This window comes from Capra hircus, chromosome 28, assembly GCF_001704415.2.
Source record: "Capra hircus breed San Clemente chromosome 28, ASM170441v1, whole genome shotgun sequence".
In the NCBI taxonomy this organism is placed as follows: Eukaryota; Metazoa; Chordata; class Mammalia; order Artiodactyla; family Bovidae; genus Capra; species Capra hircus.
This window is the reverse complement of record NC_030835.1, coordinates 36,138,863-36,165,152: the sequence shown is the minus strand read 5'-3', so window position 1 is coordinate 36,165,152 and position 26,290 is coordinate 36,138,863. Positions and strand designations below refer to the sequence as shown.

The following is a 26,290-nucleotide window of genomic DNA, read 5'->3' as shown; positions in this document are numbered from 1 at the left end:
GGGTCGCACAGAGTTGGACACGACTGAAGCGACTTAGCATGCATGCATGCATGCACTGGAGAAGGAAATAGCAACCCACTCTAGTGTTCTTGCCTGGAGAATCCCAGGGACAGAGGAGCCTGGTAGGCTGCCATCTCTGAGGTCGCAGAGTCGGACACAACTGAAGTGACTTAGAAGCAGCAGCAGCTCACTGCACACTCGCAGTGGAGTGGTCTGAGGACAGGTGCAATGAGTAAGCGCCCTCTATCTGGGCCTAGGCGATGCTAGTGGTCCTTGAGCTTTCAAGCAGAACGGAACGCACCTCTCCTGTTTCTAACAGTCCTGTGACATGTCTAGGGAGCATAAATGCAACAGCACTTTAGGAAGGGGGAGGCAACACAAAGCAAAGCAGCAGGAGTATGAAGGGAGCTCATCTTGCTGCAATGCCACAGGAAACGTCAGGTCCGCTGTTGTGCTGCCCACAAAGAGGCATGGCCCTGAGAAGCCACTGCCTTTGATGCTAAAGGATAGCACATTTCATACCTAACTAGAAAATCTAACTACTTGTGACTTTTTTTTTTAAACTCACAAGTTTAACAGTGAATAACTATTTTCATAAAATATGGCATATCTCCATATAAAATATTCTGCAGACATTTAAAAAATATATAATTATATATATTAATATAGAAAGATGCTTACAGTGTATTCAATGGAAAGTTAAGAAATGTGCATGAAGTTCACATCCAAAAAACCTAAATACACCTTCTTAAAAGTAAATCCAGGACTTTCTGGTGGTCCAGAACCCACCTGCCAAAACAGGGGACATGGTTTCGACCCCTGGTCTGAGAAGACTCCACATGCCAAAAGGCAACTAAGCCTGTGTACCACAGCTCCTGAAGCTGGAGCACCCTAGAGCCTGTGCTCAACAAGAAAAGCCACCACAACGAGAAGCCTATGCGTCGAAACTAGAGTAGCCCCTGCTCATCACAACTCGAGAAAGCCTGCCTGCAACAATGAAGATACAGAGAGCCAAAACATAAAAAAAAAAAAGTAAACCCGTTTAAAAAGAGGACTGCAATTTTATAGTAAGCAGTGGAAAAAGAATTACATTCATGGGATTAACTTTGTAAGTAAAACTTGAAATTGTATCTATCTCACATATAACAAAATTTTGATTACAATCATAATTATGTCCTCTTTCAAGCAGCTAATAAAACACTGAGAAATTGTTCTGAGGAAAATGTAGGATCATTCACTTTGCTTTCACAGACCACTTATGAAGAGTGATTTGGGAAGACAAAACCAACAGCATGTTCAGATTTCCCACGGGCCACTCTTCTTCCTCTCATACTAAAATGATTTCATCATCCTCATCAACTTTCTCACTAGGGTCTGATTCTGCCAGATCCTCTCATTTGTCAATAACTTTACAAGTCAATCCACTTCTCAAAATCATATTCACATCAACTTTATGAAATTCTGCATGTTTTGAAAAATTTGTAATTTCACTTATAAAAAGCATAAGTTTTATTTTTGGCTGTTTCATTACTGAGTGCCCAACCTGAAAATTACTTTATACCAGATAAAAGAGATAAATCCAGAAGGGTTGCCTGAATGGAGACCAATTTTATACAATCAATCAGTTAAATGCTGAATTATATTAAGATGGTTTGGTTTCCCTAGATAGCCTGTGACTACTCAAGAAATGAACAGTTGGATAGTAAAATCCCAAAATTAATCACCTACCATTTTTGTTATTTGTTTTGGCAAGATTTTGCAATTGATATTTAGAACTTAAAAGCAATATAAAAGTAGTCACAAACAGCCTACATATACATAAACACACATAAACACACACACACACACATACACACACCCGAGAGAGAGAGTGTGCACTCACACTAATAAAAACAAATTCTCCAAACCACAACCTTCACACATCTCACACAGAGAAAGCATTACCAGCTGGTCATACAAAACAGGACAAGGCTACTTGTAGTACCTGGAGAAGACGCAGATGCCAGCTGATGTTTACACTGTGCCTTCTGAGAAGAGAGCAGGGCACAGCCCACATAAAGAGCTTGCGTCTGCAGCGCTGCTGTTACTCTGCAGTTGAGTGGGTCTGAAAGGCTAGAACCATAGGTCCATAAAACAGAAAAGAACTTGAATAACTGAAAAACATCTTCTAAATGTACCTAAAAAAAAAAAAAAAAAGATAGTGAAGTTAACCTTACTCAAATAGTATATAAAGTGTTAGTCGCTCAGTCGTGTCTGGCCCTTCATGACCCCATGGACTGTAGCCCGCCAGGTTCCTCTGTCTGAGGGACTCTTCAGGTAACAAGACTGGAGTGGGTAGCCATTCCCTCCTCCACAGGACCTTTCTGACCCAGGGACTGAACCTGGGACTCCTGCATTGCAGACAGACTCTACCATCTGAGCCACCAGGGAAGCCCTTTACTCAAATAAGCTGGTTCCAATTTGTGCACTAATTTCCTCTAGTGTACAGTTACAAAGAACAATTTACTGCCATGTTTTGCTTTGTCTAGTCACTTTAAAATTCATCTCTGCTGGATACTTTAACCCACTGGGAAGGATATAGATGAGTTCAAAGGACTTATTGGCAGCGGTATTCAGAGGACTTCTCTATAACTTGGGGCTCAAACAATGAAAAGGATGAGGTCACCAAGCAGACAACCCAGACTAGAATGATGTTAGGAAGCCTCATTGAGAAAGTACTTTAAGGGCGGAGTGACCCATGTCAACTGTGTCAAACACTGTTTAGAGGTTAAGACAGGATAAAGAACTGACCACTGGGCCTGGCAGCATGGAGGTCATGGTGCTGTGACGAAATCTCTCCACTGAGTGGCTCTGCACATCCTAAACTGCCTCTCTGAACCACAGTTTCTCTTTGGTAATGGCATTAGTCAGCCAGATATATTGGGCTGTTGTGATTATTAAATACCTGAGCAGGACTAATACATTAGGAGGCCGGCAGCAATGTCAGTCTCTGTCCAACCTATGGGCTGCTGTCATGATTCAGCACAGCTTTACCAGCCTGCCTCCATCATCACACACTCCACTGCTTAAAAGTCTGCTTTCTTTTTCATTAAAAACTACCAAAACTGAAATAATCTATAACATCATCTTCAAGGGAAGAGTATGTCTGAAAAAGATGACCTGGTACCTTTATGAAAAGTTTCATCAGAACCCGAAAGTGAATGGCATCAGCACCACTGAGAACCGTCTCAAAGAGCCCAATGAGCAGACGCAGGTAGTCTCTGCTGTCTTCTCGCAGCTGTTCGGGATTCCACCATGTGTCATCTACGGGGACGCGAAGAGAACGGGAAAGGGCGCGTAAGCTTCTGTGAACACACTGCTGGGAACTTTTCATTCAAGACAAGCAACACTGTAGAATTAATACTTCAGTTTTCCACAGTATCACACTCAAGGGATTCACGGCTTGTCCTACCTTTAGGGAAAGATTCAGGAGCCTTTAGAGTATGAATAAAATTTTTCAGTGAAAACAAGAGTAACACCGAGTCCTCCACGTCAATCCGCTGGGCACTATTGAGCTGTTTTACGTAATGTGCCCACAGCTCCAATGGTATCCCTCTGTCCATCATCAGCTCAAAATGCCATTCTGGGGAGATCTCCTGAAATGTTAAAGCAAAACAAAAACAGCACTAATTCAAAGGTGTCCTGAACATGAGTTATAGAGATGGACTGCAATGGCTGTACAACTGTGTAATTTGAAAAAATTTGTCTATACATGTATTTGGGTAGGGAGATTAGTTGTTTTAATCAGATTTTTTAAGACGTCTAACCATCACTATTCACAAGAAAAGACACAAATAAGTTCAGCGTGGCTTCATTTTTATCTGTGTTTTCTTAAAACCCATCCCTAAATCAAATGTTATTCCTGTTAATTATGCTTTATCAAATAAAGGGTAAGCATGTTTCTAAACAGAAGATAAGGAATTGCATATCCAAGGGATCCTTAAAGAGACTTCTCGTTTCACACTTTTACTGCTGATGTGAAGAATAATACATGGTCAAATCCCCAGATTTGCAGATGATTCTAAATAAGCAGCATAAGATTAAGGCGCACTAAATTACACTAAAACGCCGACAGGAAGCATGAGAAGTGGTGCAGGAAAATGACAAATGAGACTCCGCAAGGCAAGTGCAGAGTAATAACTTGGAAGTAAAATAACCCAAAGCCAGACTTTCAAGATAATGGCTCTGGTAGTGTAATCCATTGGCTCAATGTGCTACTACAGCCAAAAAGATGCTCAAAACTTTCAGAAAGGGTATCAGGTATAAAACAACATGTTATCTATCCATTAATAAAATGTTCAATTTGTCTACACTTTATCACTGAAAACAAGTAGAGGCCAGGTCACCATGCGTTCAAAAAAATAAAGAAAGAAGTTAAAAAGGGCTCATCTGAATTACGTTTTATTTTTTAATTTTTTTTTGGCTGAGCCTCATGGCTTGGGGGATCTTAACTCCCCGACAGGGATCAAACCTGGGCCCCAGCAGTGAAAGCGCAGAGTCCTAGCCATGAGACCACCACGGAATTCCCTGGGTCACTTTTTTAAAATATGAAAATTCATTTCTATAAAGTTTACAAAAATTCAGCTATAATGGCTGTGACAGAACTTATAAAATCCTAAAGGGTACAAACGAATGTGAAAAACACGAGATCTGTTGAGCAACTCCTACAACAAGGAACCTAAGAAATAAAGATGACACTATTATGAGACGCTATTTACGGCAGATATTAAAAGAAAGAAATCTGTAACCTCAAGGTGGGGTAGTAGGTAAAAATATCAATATGTAAGACTGTCAAAGATAACAATATGCTTGCAAAATCCAAATAAAAATAATACAAAAGATCTATTTTAGTAAACAACAAAACAATATTATTCAAACAGTAATGTATCTAGTGAATTCCTTATCACCAGATGTAGTTAAGTATAACTCAGAAAATGGCCCAATAGAGATAACACAGAGTAGAGTCAATTATCAGACACAAACACTGCAAACCTGAAATCCCACTACTCAATCACATTTCCTGAGTATTTCCAAAAGGAAGAGAGTGCCTAATTCATTACCTACTACTACAAAAGGCCACTTCATATTCTACTCCTAGAATCCAAAGACTCAGCATCTCAGCCTCCAATTTTCAGTTCTACTGTGATTGGCAAAGTGGTCTCAACATTCGACTCTCCAGAGCCTCTGCACTCCTTACTTACCACTGTAGTAATGACACTTTCAAGCTTCTTTATTTTTTTCTGCAACAAACTGAAGACTCTTGTTGCAAATGGAAAGTGAGTTTCTTTCAAGGACGAACAGCAGGAGACAAGCACAGCCATGACTACATGAAAAGTCACTTTCTGCTTCACGCTAAAGGATTCCTTCTCTCCAACACCTATTAAATCCTCTACCTTGAAAAATAAACAACCTCCATTAATGGTGGCTCTCGGTTCGCATAAAAACAATTTTCTCAACCTCTGCCTATCTAGGTATCATTTGTTCTAATACCAGAGATGATAAATATAAAACGTTAAAAAAGTAATAAGCATTGACTTCTGAGTAATTATAAAAATAATCTGAGAAATTACAATGAACATAATTGCACCTGCCAACTAGATGTTTTTATGTTTTTAAAAGGTTTATTTACTAAGGCAAAAGAAAATTTCTCCTGTTTCAGATTCTATTTTGTTCTTTTAAAAATAACATGACTTTAATACTTTAAATGAGAGGAAAAAAGATTTAAAAGTATACATTATATTCCTACTGGTCCAATAAACAACCATGATGAAATAAATTCTCCAAAATGTTAAGGATTTCAAACAATCTGCAAGATACACTAAATAACACTATATATTTTTAAAACAAAACGAAGTACTCAAGAATGGAAAAGTTATTTTAAATAAAAGAAGAACCTAGTCAAGTAACCACTGAGAGTCCAGAAAGATTCTGAGAAGGAAACCCAAGGTGTGGACTTCAAAAGTGTACCTACCATCTTTAACATTGAAGAGGGATTCCCTGAATTTATATTGTCAGCCAGCAACTCAATCATCTTCTGATTTGCTACACCAATTAGTTCTTCTGACTTTGTGATTTTAATCACATTTTCAAGAGCTGTTTACAGAAAAAAAGTATACATACATAAGAATCAAACACCAGGAACTCTTCTGTCACCAACATTCACTTGAATGCAGAGTAAGGAATTTAGGCAAAAGTTTTACAATCTTCCTGTGAAGGTATGGTTTTTATTTTTCTTTTCATACAATTTAGAATTCATCAGTGGGTCAGCTTCCTTTTCAAAGTATACTTTTCATATCAGCAAAAATTTTTAAAAATCTTGCTGGCATGTAACATAAACAATTTCAAAGAACAATCACTGTCCATTTTTACCTGTCATTATCTTCCTTCTTTAAAGTGTCACTTGTTTACCTTTTCTGAAAAACAGCTTCATCTCTTACCTTCTTTCCAGCCTCTTAATAAAGGATGCAAAGAGCAAATTCCTGATTTTGATAAATAAACAGCCATTTTCATCTCAGCAGATGCCATATCGTCACTGTTGATGATCATAAATGGCAACAGATGCACCACCACCTGATTTGACAACTGATCATCTTCACCCAGTATTTCCTCTTTAATCAGTATGCCTGCTGCAATCTCAAGTACCTTGTACCTAAAAGATACATAAACACATTTGGTTGAGATATATTAGACTTCAGTTCAACAAAAACTCATCATCATACTTTCCCAGCTCAACTGACACTGTCCTGGTCTCTTTACCAAATAAATTACTAAGAAACATCAAGATATCACTTAAAATCCATGATAACAAAGGGGTTATTTGGGGCATGAATTTTAAATCAATTCTGTCAAATCATATTTTTTTTGAAAGTGAAAGTCGCTCAGTCGTGTCTGATTCTTCGCAACCCTATGGACTTAGTCCCTGGAATTCTCCAGGCCAAAATACTGGAGTGGGTAGCCCTTCCCTTCTGGGAATCTTCCCAACCTAGGGATCGAACCCAGGTCTCCCACATGACAGGCGGATTCTTTACCAGCTGAGTCACAGGGGAAGCCCAATTTTTTTTTGAGAGATCATTAATTATAACATAAAACAAAGATCACACTATACTATGTCTCAACTCCACTAGAAATCCAAGATTCACTCTTAAGTTAAAAAAATATCTGAACAGATGTTACGCTCTGTTCAGCTACCTATATAGGATATAAAAACCTGTAAGACACGCTCTCATTCTCTAAAGACCTTAGTCAGTTTTCCATGTAAAAAGGGTAGGTGCCAAAAATGAAATAACAAAAGCTCATCAAATATTACAAAAAAGTGTCATGTGCCTCTGAGTCTATTTTTTATTTAATGTATTTGTATTTGTTTTTAGTTATAAAGTATTATATTATTCTTGTAAAAAAAATTATATAAATAAAGTATATAAAGTAAAATTATATAAAGTAAAAAAGTCGCCTCCCATCCTACTTCCCAGATCTTAGCATTATGTCACACATTATATTTTTTTCCATTTTATTAAGAAAAATTTCAAACACAGGGAATATTATGACCCATACAAACCCAAATAAAAGTGAACTTCATACAAGAATTTCACTAACTTATCTGTAAGAGGAGATATAAATACTTACCATCCCCTATTTTTTGAAAGTTCTGCTCTTCGAAAGAGATTCAGGAGATGTGAAACTGTCACTTCTGAACTAAAGTGTTGTTTGAAAATCTAGAGAGAAAAAAATACCCATGAGTAAATTTTTACTTGCTTCAAATATGGTGCTTATTAAACTTAAAAACATTATGAATTATAAAGAATTTATCCCCCCCTCCAAAAAAGAGAATTTACCTCCCAAGAATCCCAACATAATTTAAAAGTTGTATGTGAGCAGTTTCTCAAAAGTGGCACTCAGGAGCCAATTTCCCATGAACCTCGTGAATTTACTATTAATAAAAAGCACTTTTCCATTCTAAAAGAACTTCCAGATATATAAAGCTGTGTTATCTAACTACTCCTATGTGCTCTCCCCAGTTAAAAGTCTGTGATCTCAACAGAACTATTTCCAAAAAAGAATAATTTACAAATATATTCCTGCCTAGAGGTGATTCATGTGAGAAGGGTAAGTAAATATTTACAAGCAAAACATGCATTTCAATGAACAACAAAGTCACTCACCTCAAAAGCACTTACAGCCGACAAAACAACATCTATATTGTCATCATCTAATCGGGTTAAAATAGCTTCTTTTATAAAAGACTCATCGATACTCTCCTGAACAATAGGGAAAAAAAATTAGTTGTTGCTAAAATCTCTTGAGACTTTAAATTAGAAAGGAAGTATGGTTTTGTGAAAGGCATTCCAGAATTCCAGTCAAGGAACACAGGCTCTGCTGCCCCTGGCGCAAATTCAAAACTAAGCACACATGAATTGAATTGGCGTTGAACTAGGCAATCTCTAAAAGTCCTACAAAGTCCAACAATGAATAATTGTTTGGTACAAACTTTTTCCAGTTTCCACTGAAAATATAACATGTGTAATTGAAATGCAATTTTTATTTTGTTAAAATGAGAGAAAACCTACATATTGGGAGTGCAGAGATTACAGAACCAGATTGTCTAGGTTGAAATCCCAGCTCTAGAACTGGACAAGCTATGAGATCTTGAGTAAGTTACATAACCTTCCTAAGCCTCATTATTCTCATCTATAACACAGGGCTAATAACAGTACATCCCTCAAAAGGTTGCTACAGGATCAAATAATACATATCAATGCTTAAAACAGTGCCTTAGACATCAGCAGTGTTAAAATGAAGCATATTAATTTTCAAAGTTTTTATAAGGATGATGACATGCACTCTGCCAAAAAAAAGTTCATGTTTTTCTTTTAAATTACGAAAGAAAATAAAACATAAAATCATTCACAACAAAAATATAAGACTCCTTAAGAAACAGAGGAAAACAACAGAATGGGAAAGACTAGAGATCTTTTCAAGAAAATTAGAGATACCGAGGGAACATTTCATGCAAAGATGAGCTCGATAAAGGACAGAAATGGTATGGACCTAACAGAAGCAGAAGATATTAAGAAGAGGTGGCAAGAATACACAGAAGAACTGTACAAAAAAGATCTTCATGACCAAGATAATCACAATGGTGTGATCACTCACCTAGAGCCAGACATCCTGGAATGTAAAGTCAAGTGGGCCTTAGAAAGCATCACTATGAACAAAGCTAGTGGAGGTGATGGAATTCCAGTAAAGCTATTTCAAGTCCTGAAAGATGATGCTGTGAAAGTGCTACACTCAATATGCCAGCAAATTTGGAAAACTCAGCAGCGGCCACAGGACTGGAAAAGGTCAGTTTTCATTCCAATTCCAAAGAAAGGAAATATCAAAGAATGCTCAAACTACCACACAATTGCACTCATCTCACATGCTAGTAAAGTAATGCTCAAAATTCTCTAAGCCAGGCTTCAGCAATACGTGAACCGTGAACTTCCAGATGTTCAAACTGGATTTAGGAAAGGCAGAGGAACCAGAGATCAAATTGCCAACACCTGCTGGATCACGGAAAAAGCAAGAGAGTTCCAGAAAAACACCTATTTCTGCTTTAGTGACTATGCCAAAGCCTTTGACTGTGTGGATCACAATAAGCTGTGGAAAATACTGAAAGAGATGGGAATACCAGACCACCTGACCTGCCTCTTGAGAAACCTATATGCAGGTCAGGAAGCAACACTTAGAACTGGACATGGAACAACAGACTGGTTCCAAATAGGAAAAGGAGTACGTCAAGGCTGTCTATTGTCACCCTGCTTATTTAACTTCTATGCAGAGTACATCATGAGAAATGCTGGGCTGGAAGAAGCACAAGCTGGAATCAAGATTGCCGGGAGAAATCTCAATAACCTCAGATATGCAGATAACACTACCCTTATGGCAGAAAGTGAAGAGGAACTAAAAAGCCTCTTGATGAAAGTGAAACAGGAGAGTGAAAAAGTTGGCTTAAAGCTCAACATTCAGAAAACGAAGATCATGGCACCCAGTCCCATCACTTCATGGGAAACAGTGGAAACAGTGTCAGACTATTTTTTGGGGCTCCAACATCACTGTAGATGGTGCCTGCAGCCATGAAATTAAAAGACACTTACTCCTTGGAAGGAAAGTTATGACCAACCTAGATAGCATATTCAAAAGCAGAGATATTACTTTGCCAGCAAAGGTCCGTTTAGTCAAGGCTATGGTTTTTCCAGTGGTCATATACGGATGTGAAAGTTGGACTGTGAAGAAAGCTGAGCACTGAAGGATTGATGCTTTAGAACTGTGGTGTTGGAGAAGACTCGAGAGTCCCTTGGACTGCAAGGAGATCCAACCAGTCCGTTCTAAAGGAGATCAGTCCTGGGTGTTCATTGGAAGGACTGATGCTAAAGCTGAAACTCCAGTACTTCGGCCACCTCATGCAAAGAGTTGACTCATTGGAAAAGACTTGGATGCTGGGAGGGATTGGGGGCAAGAGGAGAAGGGGACGACAGAGGATGAGATGATTGGATGGGATCACCGACTCAATGGACATGAGTTTGAGTAAACTCCAGGAGTTGGTGATGGACAGGGAGGCCTGGCATGCTGTGATTCATGGGGTTGCAGAGTCGGACACAACTGAGCGACTGAAATGAACTGAACCCAATTGACTATAGCTCTGACTGTAGGTGGTAAAAAAAAAAAAAAAAAAGTTAATAATCCTATAGAAGAAAAATGTAGATCAGAAGGGAAGGTTAGAAGAGAAAAAGTAAAATCCTTCAAATCCACAAAACTAAGTCAAAGTATAATGTCAAATTTTCCTCAATAGCTAACAAGTAGCCCAATTGCTCAATCTGGAATTCGAGAACAGAACCTACCTGTGTCCAGACATTAATGGAGAAGTGAAAGGAAATCAATGCATGCGAAGACAGACATTAACTGCAATTACAGTACTTAAGCCTGTAAGTTGAACGTACGTATATACTGCCCTTCACTGAAAAACTAACAAATCCAGGGTAGGACTGGATAAAGAGTAGAAGAAGGATGAGAAAGAGTTCAATAATATTAGGAGATTTCAGGAACTCCTTTCTTATTCTACTCACTGAAATCTTCCGATTACAACAAAGAACAGTACTCACTGGGTTTACTTATCCAACAAGTCAGTAAGACAAATCTACCAGCAATTCATGAAAGAAACATAATTTGTACCAGATCAGGAATCAATCAAGCAAAGCAGTATTTTTCAAATATGAGTACATCAACCATTTTCAAAAGTAAGTATAACTGTTTAAAAATCTAAACTAGAACATTTTCAAAATATTTATAAAATTAAGTTAAAAGCTAAAAAACTAAAAAGAACAGTCATGAATAAATTTAAAGCAGTAATTATGACTAGCTGTAATAAAATCCTACGTGCAATATGAATCTGGTTTCAAGCTCAGAGCTCAGCCTGTTTACACCGCTATGCGCTACGAAGAGATGAATTTCTCCTGCTGCGTTTCTCTAGTCCAAAAATTTCCCAAATACGCAAGCGGTAGAGCACGAGGTGATTTTAGATAGTGCATGGATGGATATTCTTATTTCCAACTGTACTAACTATAATAAAATGTACATACAGTTAGCACTTCAAACTCATGATGTAAAACCTATGTGAAACAGATGAAGAGAATGAAGTGCAAGCCTACTAGGTGTAAATTCAGTAAGCTACAAGGAATTAATTCATAGCACAGGGACTATGGTCAATATTGTATATTTACTTTGTTTGAAGCATAACCTATAAAAATACTGAATTACTAAGCCGCTGCTAAGTCACTTCAGTCGTGTCCGACTCTGTGCGACCCCGTAGACGGTAGCCCACCAGGCTCCCCTGCCCCTGGGATTCTCCAGGCAAGAACACTGGAGTGGGTTGCCATTTCCTTATAATACTGTACCTGAAACTATTACAACACTGTTGGTTAATCGGCTCTACCCCAAAACAAAATAAAAAGCTAAAAAAAAAAAAGAAATATAATACTATATTATACTATACTATAATCAACCATTGTTGTAGCTTAGTCACTAAATCATGTCCGACTCCTCTGTGACCCCATGGACTGCAGCCCACAAGGCTCCTCCTTGTCTGAGGGATTTCCCAGGCACGAATACAGATGTGGGCTGCCATTTCCTTCCCCAGGCAATCTTCCCAACCCAAGGATCAAACCCAAGTCCCCTTCATTGGCAAGCAGATTCTTTACCACTGAGCCACCATGGAAGCCCCAGTCCACCATATTTTAAGAAAAGGAACAAATAAGGCTATGTGAAAAAGCAGTGAGTCCATTTAAAAGGAGCTAAAAAATAACATCAGTTGTAAGCTAATACAGCAAAAAAATGCGGCTGAATGACTAAAGTTCGGAAAATACCACTCTACTCGAATCACTGCAAAGTCTTTGTAAAATATTATTTGGGCAAAAGCTTTATTTACAAATTACGTCAGCTTCTGTACTTACTATTTGGAGTCACCAAAATTTTAGACACAAATGAGACTGGCAAGTACCAAAACTGAACAGGGTTCCAAAAGCTATCATTCTGATATCCTCAAATATGTCCATGTTAAGTCAGACTGTCAAATTCAAATTCCAAAACTGAAAACTCAGATAATTTGTGACCCTCTATAAATTCATCCCTAATCCCAGCTTGAAAAACTCTCAATTAAAGCTAACCTAATCATCTGCAATGTGGAAACATCGATAACAAGTTGTTACTAGGACATGAAAGAAAGTGAAAGTTGCTCAGTCGTGTCCGATTCTTTGCGACTCCATGGATTATACAGTCTATAGCATTCTCCAGGCCAGAACACTGAAGTGGGTTGCCTTTCCCTTCTCCAGAGGATCTTCCCAACCCAGGGATCGAACCCAGGTCTCCCACACTGCAGGTGGATTCTTTACCAGCTAAAACATATACAGGTTAAAAATAGAGGCTTTCAGTATGTATGGTCTTAAATCTTTGTCCAATGAACTCGCATCTGCTTTATTAGGGTTACCTCTATAATTAAACAATATTGACTCTAGGTGGTAACTTCAATTTCTTACACTGTTCATCACAAGGATAAAAACATCAAAAATGAAAGCTATTTAACACAAACCTCTGGTGCTGTCATGACATTTTTCAGGTGATTAATGGCCAGAAGTCTCACAGGAGCAAGCGGATGATTCAGACTGAGCATCAAGGAGGTATCAGAATCTGCTAAAAACTGTAGGATTCATCACAATTAGCAAATGATCTCACCATTACATCTGAGCAGCATATAATCAAGAACCAAAGAAAACCACACCACGCTGACATATTCAATAACCATCTAATTTCAGAAAGCAAAATGTAAAGTAAACCAAAAGTAAAAAGTAAAGCAAAATCTTTGCCTCCAAAACAGTATGATTTGTAAATAGATACAAAAATCTGTACTGTGAATGCTGTGACTTCGTGTATGCTGCCACCGCTGCTAAGTCACGTCAGTCGTGTCTGACTCTGTGCAACCCCACCAGGCTCCCCCGTCCCTGGGGTTCTCCAGGCAAGAACACTGGAGTGGGTTGCCATTTCCTTCTCCAATGCATTAAAGTGAAAAGTGAACGTGAAGTTGCTCAGTCGTGTCCGACTCTTAGTTCCTCCGTCCATGGGATTTTCCAGGCAAGAGAACTGGAGTGGGATTTCATGTATAGTTGTGTCTATATGTAGGTTTAAATCAGTGAAGTAATTTATGAAGTGATTCTGTGTTCTTTATGTATATCTGATGGCAAGGTGAAAAACACCTAAGATAAACCACGGGGTATTAGCATCTAAATGAAAATATGCATCAAAAAAACTGATCACTGAAGAGAGAATGCATTTCATCTATTAAGAAAATGATGTGACAATGGAGTTGTTGACAACTTCACTTATTTATGTAATTAGACTAAGAAGGAAGCCTATCAACCTGTGATCTGGAAATGAAATACCACTAAAGATGCAAAAGTCTAATCATGGAAGAGAAAAACCAAAACAATCACACTTCTCTTCATAACATTTGTTTTCAAGGCAGACAATAAGAACTACGTTAAGCGTCTAACTTCTAGCATAAAGACTTGGGGCAAATTGTCCCTAGAGAATTTCTGGAATCCTAACATAATCATGACACAAAATCTATTTCTCTTTTCCTAATCAATGACTTAAATAGCCACATGTGGCTGGCGGGTGCTGTGCTAAGAAGTGAAGATACAGGAGAAAGATAAGGATCTCTAGAAATCTAAGTTAGGCCATCTTTTGGTGATTGCTAATGAGCATGAGATATAAAATTTCCAAATAACACTTTTCCTGAAATAAGCATCAGGTTCACAGTTATGTAAAAATTACTGTACCTTTCTGCAATTATTTAACTCCTGCCTCAGAGTCTCACTTCTGGTAACTAAGGCAAACTGAGCAAACCTTCTCTCTCCGCGGAACTTCTCAAACAGAGGAGTGAAGTAGCAAATTTCCTTCCCAAGCTCTTCAAATAATCCCATGAATATCCATGCCACAAATCCCCCGAAGAAAACGTTACCTGATACTTTCCTCCACTTGTAGAAAGAGAGATAAACTGGTGAAAAAGCTCCTGCTTTTTCAGGTCTGTAATTTCCTTTAGGCGTTCCTCTAATACAGCATCTAATGTTTTGGGGTATCTGGGATGAAATTAAAGAGTCAGTTTATTATTCTTAATAAAGTTATTAACTACACAGACCATCTAGGTATAAAAGAAAAAAAAAATGTAACTTTTTCAAATTACTGAGATTAAGACTTAAATTTTTGACAGATGGAATATGTAAAACCAAATGACATTGATCGAGTTGTTACTATGACTATCTCCACAACAGTTTATATAAAAAAGTATACTCTTCATTGTCCCCATACAACCTTTACTTTCACTTATATTTCAAATATATTTAAGTCCTATAATTGTCCCTTCCTAAAAGGTAGAAAAGAAAAACAATCCCTTTATAATTCCTTCACTTTTTAAGTAACTTGTAAATCATCTCTTTATAAAACCAGCGGTACACATTAATAAGTGCACACACACACATCCACACAGCTTACCTGCTTTCTAAAAGTCTGATAAGTGGAAGAAACTGTTCATTAAGCAAAGCTACTTTATCAGAATCCATTTTGTCCTGGGAACTATATGAAATATACTCTTCAAAAAGAAGGCTGCAAAACAAAACAAATACTAGCAGCATGAGAGTGACTATGTATTGAACACCTACTACATACTACGTGCTTTAGAACGTATTATCTCTGTCCTCCACAGGGTAAAAATTAGATTAATTCTACAGGTACAAAAACTCAGACTAAGAAGTCTTATAATTTGCCTTAGGTTAAACAAGAACAGCAACAAGAGGCAATACTCAGTGAGCACTATTATACCATAAAAAGTGGAGCACAGTTTTCAATCCCTGTCTGAGTCCACAGCCAACCTCTCAACAGTACTTTGCATATTTAACCTCATTTAATTCACAAGCCAACTTGGGAGCAGGGTGCACAAATGACACACTCTGTAGGATTTCTTTGGAGGGAATGATGCTGAAGCTGACACTCCAGTACTTTGGCCACCTCATGCAAAGAGCTGACTCATTGGAAAAGACTCTGATGCTGGGAGCGATTGGGGGCAGGAGGAGAAGGGGATGACAGAGGATGAGATGGCTGGATGGCATCACTGACTTGAATGGACTCGAGTCTGAGTGAACTCCGGGAGTTGGTGATGGACAGGGAGGCCTGGCATGCTGCGATTCATGGGGTCGCAAAGAGTCAGACACGACTGAGCGACTGAACTCAACTGAACTGTAGATAGGTACCTGCCCAACGATACACAATGACAAAACCAGATCCGCACAGCCTGACTTTCAGAACTCACTACTCTACTTGCCTGGAGGAGATAATAGGAAGGATATAACTTATGTCTGGGCTTCCCTGGTGGCTCAGATGGTAAAGAATCTGCCCGCACTGCAGGAGACCCAGGTTCAATCTCTAGGGTTGGAAAATCACCTGGAGAAGGAAATGGCAACCCACTCCAGTACTCTGGCCTGGAGAATTCCATGGACAGAGGAGCCTGGCGGGCTACAGCCCATGGGGTCACAAAGAGTGACTGAGCACCTAACACCTCCACTTTTTTTCTGACTACTATGACTACATTTTTTACACTGTATCCAGTTGCCCTTCCAGTAAGAAAAGAAAACAGGAGACTCTCAACTATCTTTCCTTAGTGGTTTAAGTTTCTTAATGACATTTACTGATTACCAACTGTGATATATTGTTTCTTGCATTTTGGTCCACTTAGTATGAGGAAATTTTAAACAACCACAAATTACATATAATATAACCCAAATTTATCTTCACTATTAACTCTGCATGATCACATATATACACTAAAGACAAACAAGAGAAATTACCTCTTTTTCTGTTGCCATAATCACTTGACTAAGTACTTACAATTAAATGAACATGGACAAAGCAACAAATACATTATAAAGGGATACTGGAAAACTGTTAACCAACCCTGAGAAGTATACTAAGCCACAGAAATACAAATATCAAAAGCATATCAAAAATATGTTAGCTTACCCAGCCAACAAATGGTCTAAGTTGTTCTTCAGGGATATATTTGTAAGTATGGCTTCTAAGAGTCTCCTATAGACTTGACCATCCATCTCTGTAGTTTCTTCTCCTTAGCATACATAACAAATTAAAATTGACTGGAGAAAAATGTTTTTGCATGTGCATGCTATTAGGTTTTTTTATAGCAGAAAATCTTTCTACAGGAATAACTTTAAGACATATATCCACATCCAGCTTTATACCTATTTTCAAGTGTACTTCACCTATTTGGTCATTTTTATCTTTTAAAATCATTTTGTATACATCACCCTCATTTATCCTTTACTTGAAATCCTCTCTATTTTTTTTAAAACAAGTACTATCATGCCTCTCTCATTAATGAAACCGAAGTCCAAAAAACACAGTCTTTCCCCAAGCCACATTACAAGCGGTGAAGCTGGGACCTGAATCTACATTTCAATAAACTATCTGAATACAGACTAAACTTTCATCTCAATGCCTCCTGACTGAACCAAGAGCTGTCATCTTCCATTATGTAAGAATGAATTTTGGCCCTGACTTCATTACTCACCACCTGAACAGGAAATGTACCCTTTCATTTGTGCTAGCCATGTTTCTGAAACTCATGTTTAAACTGAGACTGGGTTAAGTAAACCTTGTTTTCCAATAAATGGATGTAACTTTAGAGATGACTTTCTTAGTATGTCTTTCTTATTCTAGTAGCAACAGCACCAAGAATGTCTTTCTTATCTTTCCATATTTATTGAAAGGTGGAAAACATATAAGGCCAATAATCACCTTCTAATTAACTTCTGGGCTTTCTTAAATCTGGATTTTCACACATGAGATTTTTCATCTTATATTTTCAATGACTCAGGGAGAAAAACTTTTTTGGGCGACTAGATGTTTATTATAAAGGAATCACTAAAGTTTATTAAATATCTAGATGAAAAGGGAAAGTTTGACTCAACAATGTGTTTTAACTATTTTAAAATAATTCCATAGTCTTTTTCCATGTAGAAACATGTAAAAGAACACACATTAAAAAAAAAAAATACTATCTAGAGAGTGTCAGAGTGAAGTAAGTCTGAAAAACAAATATTGTATGTTAACACATACAGGTGGAATCCAGAAAAACTGTATAGATGATCTTATTTGCAACAGAAACAGAGAAACAGATATAGGTAACAAATGTATGGATTCCAAGGGGGAAAGCTGGCAGGAGCTGGGAGGTTGGAACTGACACACACACACTACTGATCCTACGCATAGAACAGGCGGCTCATGAGGACCTGGGCTTCCCTCAGAGCTCAGTTGGTAAAGCATCTGCCTGCAATGAAGGAGTCCCACTTTCGATTCCCAGGTCGGGAAGATCCCCTGGAGAAGGAAATGGCAACCCACCCCAGTATTCTTGCCTGGAAAATCCCATGGACAGAGGAGCCTGACAGGCTACAGTCCACCTGATCCCAAGAGTCGGACACAACTTAGCAACTAAACCCCCACCACCAATGAGAACCTACTGTAGAGGAACTCTACTTAATGCTCTGTGGTAACCTGAAAGGGAGTCCAAAAGGATATAGGTACATTTATAACGGATTCATTTTGCTGTACAGGAGAAACTAACACAGCGTTGTAAAGCAAGTGTACTTCAATACAAATTAATTTAAAAAAAATACTGAGTGTATCACTCAATTAACAAGGTTCTCCCTTCAACCAATCTGCTCCCCACCCTAAATGTTTCTCATGTCAGAAAAACAGACAAATTACACAAAAAGAGTTGGACAGCAGAAACTCTAGATATCTAAAAGATATTAACCAGGGTATAGTTTTTATCTTTAAATCAAATATGAGAAAGTAAGTTTTTGGACACAACATGTAAAACCATTTACCTGTAACCTGATTAACCATGGAGACGACCAGGTGGGGAAGCATGTAACGCAGAAGAGGACTAATGTCGTGTGTTTCAGAAATCCCATGAAGTAGCGTAATAAGATTAGGAACATTACACAAGTGAGGAAATGGCCTTTGAAGAAACAAAGACATAAGATATTGAGTTTACATGTTAGAAGACAGTGAGTGGCAATTTTTAAAAATAGCATAAAATTTATCCTATGAAAAATCTCCTCAAAATAACTTCATTCACCTCCAATTATCATCATTCTCAATTCAAGTGTACGTACTTTTTCCCCAGGCTCTCTGGCTTCTGTCTCTGAAGGAGCACTATCAAGCAACTCAATCCATCCTTGATCAGAGACGGAATTCTGATCAGTGTTCTGATAATCTGTGAAGCCAAGGAGTTAACGAAGGTATCTTCCATGGCCACTTTCACGGAAATCTGACATATTATCATGTATGTTGCAGCTCTGTAATCTGGTAAAGATGATTTCAATCCCTGAATATTTTTTAAAATATAAGGAAAAGTGACAAACTATGTTATTTTAGCCTACTGAAAAATGTTACTTGACTTTGACAAATTGGAAGTGTCATAAATTAGAGATGAATACAACCTAATGCACACTGAGAGTCAACACTCCTTGGAAGTGAAAAATCAAGATGCTGGCCCCCTTTCCTGAGGGGACGTGGAAATGAGACAAAGCTCTCGAAAGACAGAAGGCGATCTCAGCAGGCCTCCTAACTCAGACATCTACTACACATGCTAAAAGGAGCAAAGGAGTCTTCTTTACATGTAAACATCCACCTGTGTAAGGGAGACTTCAATCAGAAACAAAACAGTATCTGATTAAAGACAATAATTTAGGGACACTGGTGGGGGGGGCTTTTGCAGTTCGTCTACGGGGGACCTGGAAAGGCGGAATGCTATGAGGCACTCGGGCAGGAGAAACATCAAGAAGAAATCAACACAAAAAGAATGAAAAGAGAGCCTCTGCCTTGAAGAGATTTTCTAACCCATTCTTTTAAAAACAATTTCACTTTGTCTTTTTTTTTCTCAAATAGTTTCTGATTTAGACCATTCTTTAAAGCCTTTACTGCCTTTGTTACTATATTGCTTCTGTTTTGGGTTTTGGGTCTTTTGGCCACAAGGCATGTGGAATCTTAGCTCCCTGACCAGGAACTGAATCAGTACCCTCTGCGCTGGAAGGCCAAATCTCAACCACTGGACCAGCCAGGAAGTCCCACAGTGTTCATTCTTAAGGAGCTTCCTAACTAAGACTCCACTCTGGTAGGTTTTTAAGAAGTCATTTTTTTAAACCTAAAAATTAAATTTCATCAACCATCTGAAATTAACTGCCAGTGTAAAAACATTTATGCCTAAGTGAAATCTTCAATAGCAAGAAAATTTCTTCCAGTACAAAATAATCTATTTTACACATAAGCAGGACCAACCTTTTGAATATATGGAAACAGCTTGGCAACTATATTGTCGGATAAGTCCTCGGCAGCCACCAGAGCAGACACAATGGTAGAGGCATAGAAAGTAAAGAGCACCCTCAACTGAGTGGAATTCCCAGGATACTCAGCAAAAGCCTGGAACAAAAACCACAAACCAAACACATTTAGGAGTGAAAAGCTAATGAGATATAGGTGTAAAAATATTTACAGCTCTCAACTACTTCAGGCTGACACTAATTTTACATGGCAAGAATAAACAACCTTCCTGACATTTTTTAGACTGTGTCTTTGTTTAAACAGTCATTGTAAAGAATTTGGCAAGGAAGACAATAATTTATTTTTGTAGAAAAACAGCTTTGATGATGAAAGATTGATCAAGCTGCTCATGTTCCAAAAGTGGAGATCACTTAACAAAAGGCACTTCTTCCAAGTCCCACTATTACTACACAAGGCCTTCATTTGCTTTCTCCAGGCCGAAGAAACAACCTTCTAATGGAATTACACGTTCATGAAACAGTACGCTACTCACCTTCACAGATTTCGTCACCAGACTACAAATGAAATCCATGAATCCAAGATCTTTGTAGCAGTGGGTAACCAAAGTTCCTTTAGCTAAGGGCACTCCAGATTGCTGTTACAGACAGGAAGAACCAACTGTTAACTAAGGATAATTCATCAACTCATCATTTAAGTACCTAACAAAGTAACAGCTTCAAACTGCTACAGTTCATTAATACAAAATATAGTCTTCCATTATAACTGGTGGTAAAGAAGAGATTAACATATAAAATTGTGCAAACTTAAGAAATTCAAACGAGAAGGGCCAGCAACGTGTGTGGAGGTACTCAGTGGAAAATGGTTACTTATCATGTGTTGCATTTTGACATGCATTTATCTAAATCCAGATTCTCTAGATTCTTAGTAACTCTACCATTTAAACCTGGTTTGTGAGTCAGTGTGATATGGTTTTGTCACTGCTTTACAATAACACGAGTAACAGAAATAGACTAGGAAACCAGTCAACTTATACTGCTCTTGCCACGACCTAGCACTGCGCATGGCATATGTACGTGCCCCATCATTTTGAATAGATCAGTGAAAAGATAATTTGCAAATTGTAATAGGTAAGTGTGGTTTGGATACCTGAAACAAGTGTGCCTAGAGAACAGCAGGGTCTCTGTGTAGATTAGGGAAAAAAATAATGTTACTAGCAGAATGAGTAAAAGTTTGATAGGCTTTACTACAGGTTGGCCTTCTCTTCCTGAATATTCTTTAGTTTAAGTGCTTTACCTCCAAATTCTTTTCTTCTTCTAATTAAAATTCCCATTCCTTTCTCTTTACTAATTCTGATCATGGACCACCTGTCATCAGCCAGAAAGTTACTCGTTCCAAGGTCACAGCCTGTTGGCCTACTTTCATCCCATTTGCTGCCTGCTGGCCCAAATCACCACTCAACATTTAACAAAATTCTTGCCAAAAACATACATCTACTTTCTTTACTATAGTTACAAGCAAGGTGGTAATGGCAAGTCAGTTGTTTTCCTACAAAATCATGCTATCTTATCTCAGTCAGAGCCTTCCTGTAAGGCAATCATCTTATTACTTATCTGTAAATTAATTCTTAGCATCTTCTTCACAATAATTTCCTGAAGTCCTTCAAGTCTTTTTTTACGCTTTTCAGTTCCAAAATTCTAAATGCCAGACAGCACAGTATAATGGAAAGACAAGCTTTAGAATCAGATCTAGATTCAAATCTCGACTCTGCCACTTTAGAGCTGCTTGAACTTTGGTGAGTAACTTAATTCTCTGAGCCTGTATTCATCCGTAAAAAGTTTTTTTGTGAGAATCAAAGATAATAAAATACAAACTGCCTATTCTACTATCACATACCAAATAAAAGCCAGCTATTATTCATAATAGTTTTAAATGGAAGCTAGGAAATAAAACTGATGAAGGTAATACTTGGTGTACTCTCAGGAACACCAATGGATTTATTTTTTCCAAATAACACCTTTTATGAAGGCTTACAATTAATACAGATACATGTCATTCAACAATCATACCTTAATTGGTAATAACCAGAACCATTTGTGCTTTGAATTATTAATTTTTAGAAGCTGTATAACCCGCACAAATATTCTTGTCTCATGGTATGGCAGAACACAAGCAATGAGGCTATCTTGATTATAAAGATGGATATGGAACCTGGAGAAAAAAGAAGCAAACAATTCAAATGGATATAAAACTTACAAGCATATATTTCCTTATGTGCCCAAATGGTATATCAGTGACCTAAACCCATTTAAAACAACAATAAAACTAGAAGCAAGGTATAGCACACCTAAAGCACAGGGATTAAAGTATTCAATAGGGTTGGCCAATTCTTATGCAGTGATATTTTTAAATATTCAATATCAAAATTGACATCCATTCACTTTTTCTCAACTTAAAAAAAAACCCATTTATGACATTAACATGATTTTGGGATCACTGCAGTCAAACCGACAGGAAACCAAACTGGGTCAACTAGGCAACACTCAATTCCTCTCTGTTCTCCAAAGCTCACCTTCCACAGCTGTTTCCTCAGTTTACCTCACTATTAATATCATGATCCGAAAGCCAGAAGACTAATTACAAAGAAAATCATTTTACCTTCTTTGAATACAAAAATTATGTAATTACAAGCATATTTAATTCGTCCATGAATTTTATAAAACTTGGTATTGGTCATGCCACCTAATTAACATGAGAGATTTATTAATTCTGTCAGATTCATTAAATGGCAACCTACTCCAGTACTCTTGCCTGGAAAATCCCGTGGATATGGAGGAGGCTGGTAGGCTGCAGTCCATGGGGTCGCTAAGAGTCAGGCACGATTGAGCAACTTCACTTTCACTTTTTACTTTCATGCATTGGAGAAGGCAATGGCAACCCACTCCAGTGTTCTTGCCTGGAGAATCCCAGGGACAGAGGAGCCTGGTGGGCTGCCGTCTATGGGGTCGCACAGAGTCGGACACAACTGAAGCGACTTAGCAGCAGCCAGCAGCAGCGGCGGCAGCGGCAGCAGCAGCAGCCTTTAAGATCTAAATCCTTTCCAGGCTTCTTTCTCAAGATGTTTTTCTAAATTCTCCCAGCCAAGTGATCCCTCTGTCTAAGCCCTCCTATCCATTCTCTCTTATAGCACCATACCTCTTGCCTTTTATTACTTCTATATTAGGGCTTTAGTACTAGCCAAGACATCATTTCTTCCATGAAGCTTTCTTCAACTACTTCAGGCATCACCATACACCCCCAAAACCTTGTATACACCCTTACTGTGGCATTTATTTCACAATGGTAAGAAAAGGCAGCATATTCATCCTTGTATTGAACTGAATGTTTGCTAAATAAATAAGTTACATGAATAAATAAATGGAAAACCAAAGGCAAAAAGTACTCCTTACAATAATGATTTATCTGGGGAAAATCAAATGCTAGAAGACAGAGAGAAATAGTACAAATTTGACTCTTTTTTTGGTCTGAAGAATCTAATGATGTGATCATCAGAAGACCCAGGTTAAAATATGTTTTCTCAACGACCCACTGGCTTCCCTTACCCTCATTCCTTCAGTTAATGAAGTGGAAGCCTTTCTACTTTTAAAACATCCATAAGAAAAAAAAAATGTGTTAACTATGATGTGATACCAATGTGATGTAAATAAATGAGAAAATAAACTGAGTAAACTTAAGACAATTTCAAAAGGAGATGAAAGATCAGGCCTTGGAAACAAATTTATATCACCGCTTACTAGTCATGTGACTCTGCCAGCTTAACTTTCTACACCTGTTTTCTCAATTGTATAATGGGGATAAAAGAAGCACCTCCCCCACAGGAGTGTTGTAAGCACTGAGGTAAGGCATACAACGTGCTTACCATCAGGCCTGGTGTAAAGTGTTCCATAAACATTAGCTATTACTGCTTTTCTTAAATTATGGTATTTTAAAGAATAATATTATTCTCTTCCCAAACCACCATTTTTGTTATTTTGGCAAGAAGTTCAATAACACTCATTGCCCCAAATATGCAGTAGCAATTTGTAATAGCGAAGTGACATAAGCCCCTTAGAACTAATGAGGTTAGACTATTTACTCAAGATCTTTTAAAAAGCAGTTTTACTTTTCACTATCAATAAAAATGAGTTCAACATAGAAGGACACACTTATCTCGCCCAATACAAACCATATTTATCTCAATATTTAAATTAATAAATGTTCTCAAACATCAATGTTATCATCCCATAATTATTTCTGTAATTTCATTTGCTACCTGTGGATCAACCACTCCAGACATTTCTGTGCGGGCTTCAGCAGGAAGTAAGGAGACAAGTGAATAAGAAACAATGAAATGTTTTCATCCAGCTGTTTGTTCACTGCTTTGGTCTGAACGCTGCGCTCCAAGGTTTTTGCTAGCTGGCTGAACAACGGTGCTTCAAATTGCTCAAAGGAAGGATCAATTCCAAGCAGCTCTTCCAGGCCAGTGCATCCTAGGAAAACTCCAGTTTATTTAACAATTCTTGGCAAGTAAACTCACCTCGCACTTCTTTTACGGTTTTTCTCTAACACTCTCTCTATTCTTTTAGAATAATACAGTCCCAAACACAGATTTCTATCCAACATAGAAAATAAATTTCATCTCACCAAGAAGAAGAAAAAGTACCACCAGGCAGGGGGCCTTTTTTCTTTTTTTCCAATACAATTTCAGTACCATAACTAGACCAGTCCTTGGAAGACCCCTCCCTGATCCCCCAACCACTTCTTCCAGCCTCTTCCTTTCTACACCTTAGATGACTCCCTCCAACCTTGGTGTGAAATTCAGATGCCGTCACCTATACACATTTTATGCATCTAGAGCGTAGTTATTTGCCATTCTCTTTTCCGTAACAACATAAGTCGAGTTAGCAGGTTACAAACCGCTAAGAGAGCGGGTCAGAAAACACAGCAACATCCGGGTCACACATGCTTCCCAGGGCTTTTTCTAAGTTAAAAGGCAGCTCACCAATGGCAAAGGCGGTTTCTCTGTCGATGGTGGCCGCTTCCTTGGGGTCAAACAACAAAGAGGCAACTTCATCTCTAGATAAGAGACTGGCGTCACTCTGAGGGAGGGCGAGTCGCTGGAGCTGCTGGGCTAAGGACGTCATCTCTCACGTTGCGAGACTTCTAAAAACACAGGTTAAGAAACAGACCCACCGTGAGAACCTTCTACAAAAGTGTAAGACGGTGTGACGGCAAACAGCAAATGTCTCACGTACAAGCAACTTTCCTCCGCACTCAGCGCGGCTGCGGACGCATCACCTGCCGTCCAGGAACCCCCAGACGCCAAACGTGGAAACCCCAAAGCAACAGCGATAATAGCTAATGACATCCCCGAGGGCCGCGCCAAGCGTTTTTCAGCTCCAACTCCGCGGAGACTCGAAAATTCGAGGACATCTTACCCTCCCCTGCATACCGCCCCGACTCACAGCCCCTGCTCACCCAGAGCTCGACTCTGGACAGGACTCAGAAGCCAATGAATCTTCACAGCAGCTCCCACATGGGTACCAAGACGTCCAGCTCTCGACCGGAAATGTAGAGCACGCCTCGCGCGAACTTCCGGTTTCAGGCACTACGGCAAGAGAAGAGGTACAAGCTTGCCGGAAAGCGAAACGATGACTCCGCCCCCAGGCGGCGAAGCCCCGCCCCTCCGCCGCGCGGTCCTGATCTGCTGGAGGCTTGTGGTCTGTACTTGGCTCGGTGCTGCGTTTCAGTTTCTGACTGGGCCTTTTGTGAGCTTTGACGTTCCGTAGCAGGAATCTTTCATTCAACGTACGTATCCAGATTTTTACTACGTACCGGCAGCATGGCTCGGTGGTTAAAACTGAACCATGCAGTCACAGCCTGGGTTAATATACCCACTCTAGGGTCTTTGAGTTGCACGGAATTCTCGGCTCTCGGAGTTCGGTATCTCCTCTATAAAATGAAAACAGGCTGAGAATTTCATCAGATGACCTACTGATCGCAGCGCGAGCCGCTCTGCAAATAAATGTTGGCTACCACTATCCTGAAGCTTGGGGCCAGCCACCGTATTTCCGGAGTACCCGCCCTGTGTGTTTCGCTGTTTTGTTTTTCACTAACCCTGGTGAAATACAATTCACAACTACATCGCACACTTCCGTTTAGCAATAAGTGGGTATCACTATCTGTCCATTCAAGACATGGAAAGTTTCCGTCGCCCCCAAAAGTTCCCTCTGGGCCCTTTGCTGTGTTGCCTGCCCCACTCCTGGTCCCAGGT

General features: G+C 38.8%; 1 protein-coding gene across 4 annotated transcripts in view; it reads right to left on the bottom strand.

Annotated features, from left to right (window-relative positions):
• HEATR1 (HEAT repeat containing 1) overlaps positions 1-25,609 on the bottom strand; it is a 50,282-nt gene extending 24,673 nt beyond the window's left edge. The window contains exons 1-20 of one of the 4 annotated variants that reach the window (XM_018042236.1): positions 25,495-25,609; positions 25,019-25,179; positions 24,290-24,506; positions 22,047-22,188; positions 20,513-20,614; positions 19,978-20,118; positions 18,813-19,024; positions 18,522-18,655; positions 16,639-16,738; positions 15,118-15,228; positions 14,588-14,705; positions 13,160-13,267; positions 8,199-8,294; positions 7,663-7,751; positions 6,477-6,688; positions 6,011-6,132; positions 5,241-5,432; positions 3,452-3,635; positions 3,167-3,303; positions 1,985-2,177 (exon numbers count right to left, since the gene is read on the bottom strand). In XM_018042236.1, coding sequence (XP_017897725.1) covers positions 1,985-2,177; positions 3,167-3,303; positions 3,452-3,635; positions 5,241-5,432; positions 6,011-6,132; positions 6,477-6,688; positions 7,663-7,751; positions 8,199-8,294; positions 13,160-13,267; positions 14,588-14,705; positions 15,118-15,228; positions 16,639-16,738; positions 18,522-18,655; positions 18,813-19,024; positions 19,978-20,118; positions 20,513-20,614; positions 22,047-22,188; positions 24,290-24,506; positions 25,019-25,160 — 2,752 coding nt within the window. In that variant the 5' untranslated portion in view covers positions 25,161-25,179; positions 25,495-25,609. Of the gene's footprint in view, positions 1-1,984; positions 2,178-3,166; positions 3,304-3,451; positions 3,636-5,240; positions 5,433-6,010; positions 6,133-6,476; positions 6,689-7,662; positions 7,752-8,198; positions 8,295-13,159; positions 13,268-14,587; positions 14,706-15,117; positions 15,229-16,638; positions 16,742-18,521; positions 18,656-18,812; positions 19,025-19,977; positions 20,119-20,512; positions 20,615-22,046; positions 22,189-24,289; positions 24,507-25,018; positions 25,180-25,494 lie in introns of those variants that run through there. The other 3 variants (XM_018042237.1, XM_005698995.3, XM_018042235.1) reach the window with 3 other exon arrangements.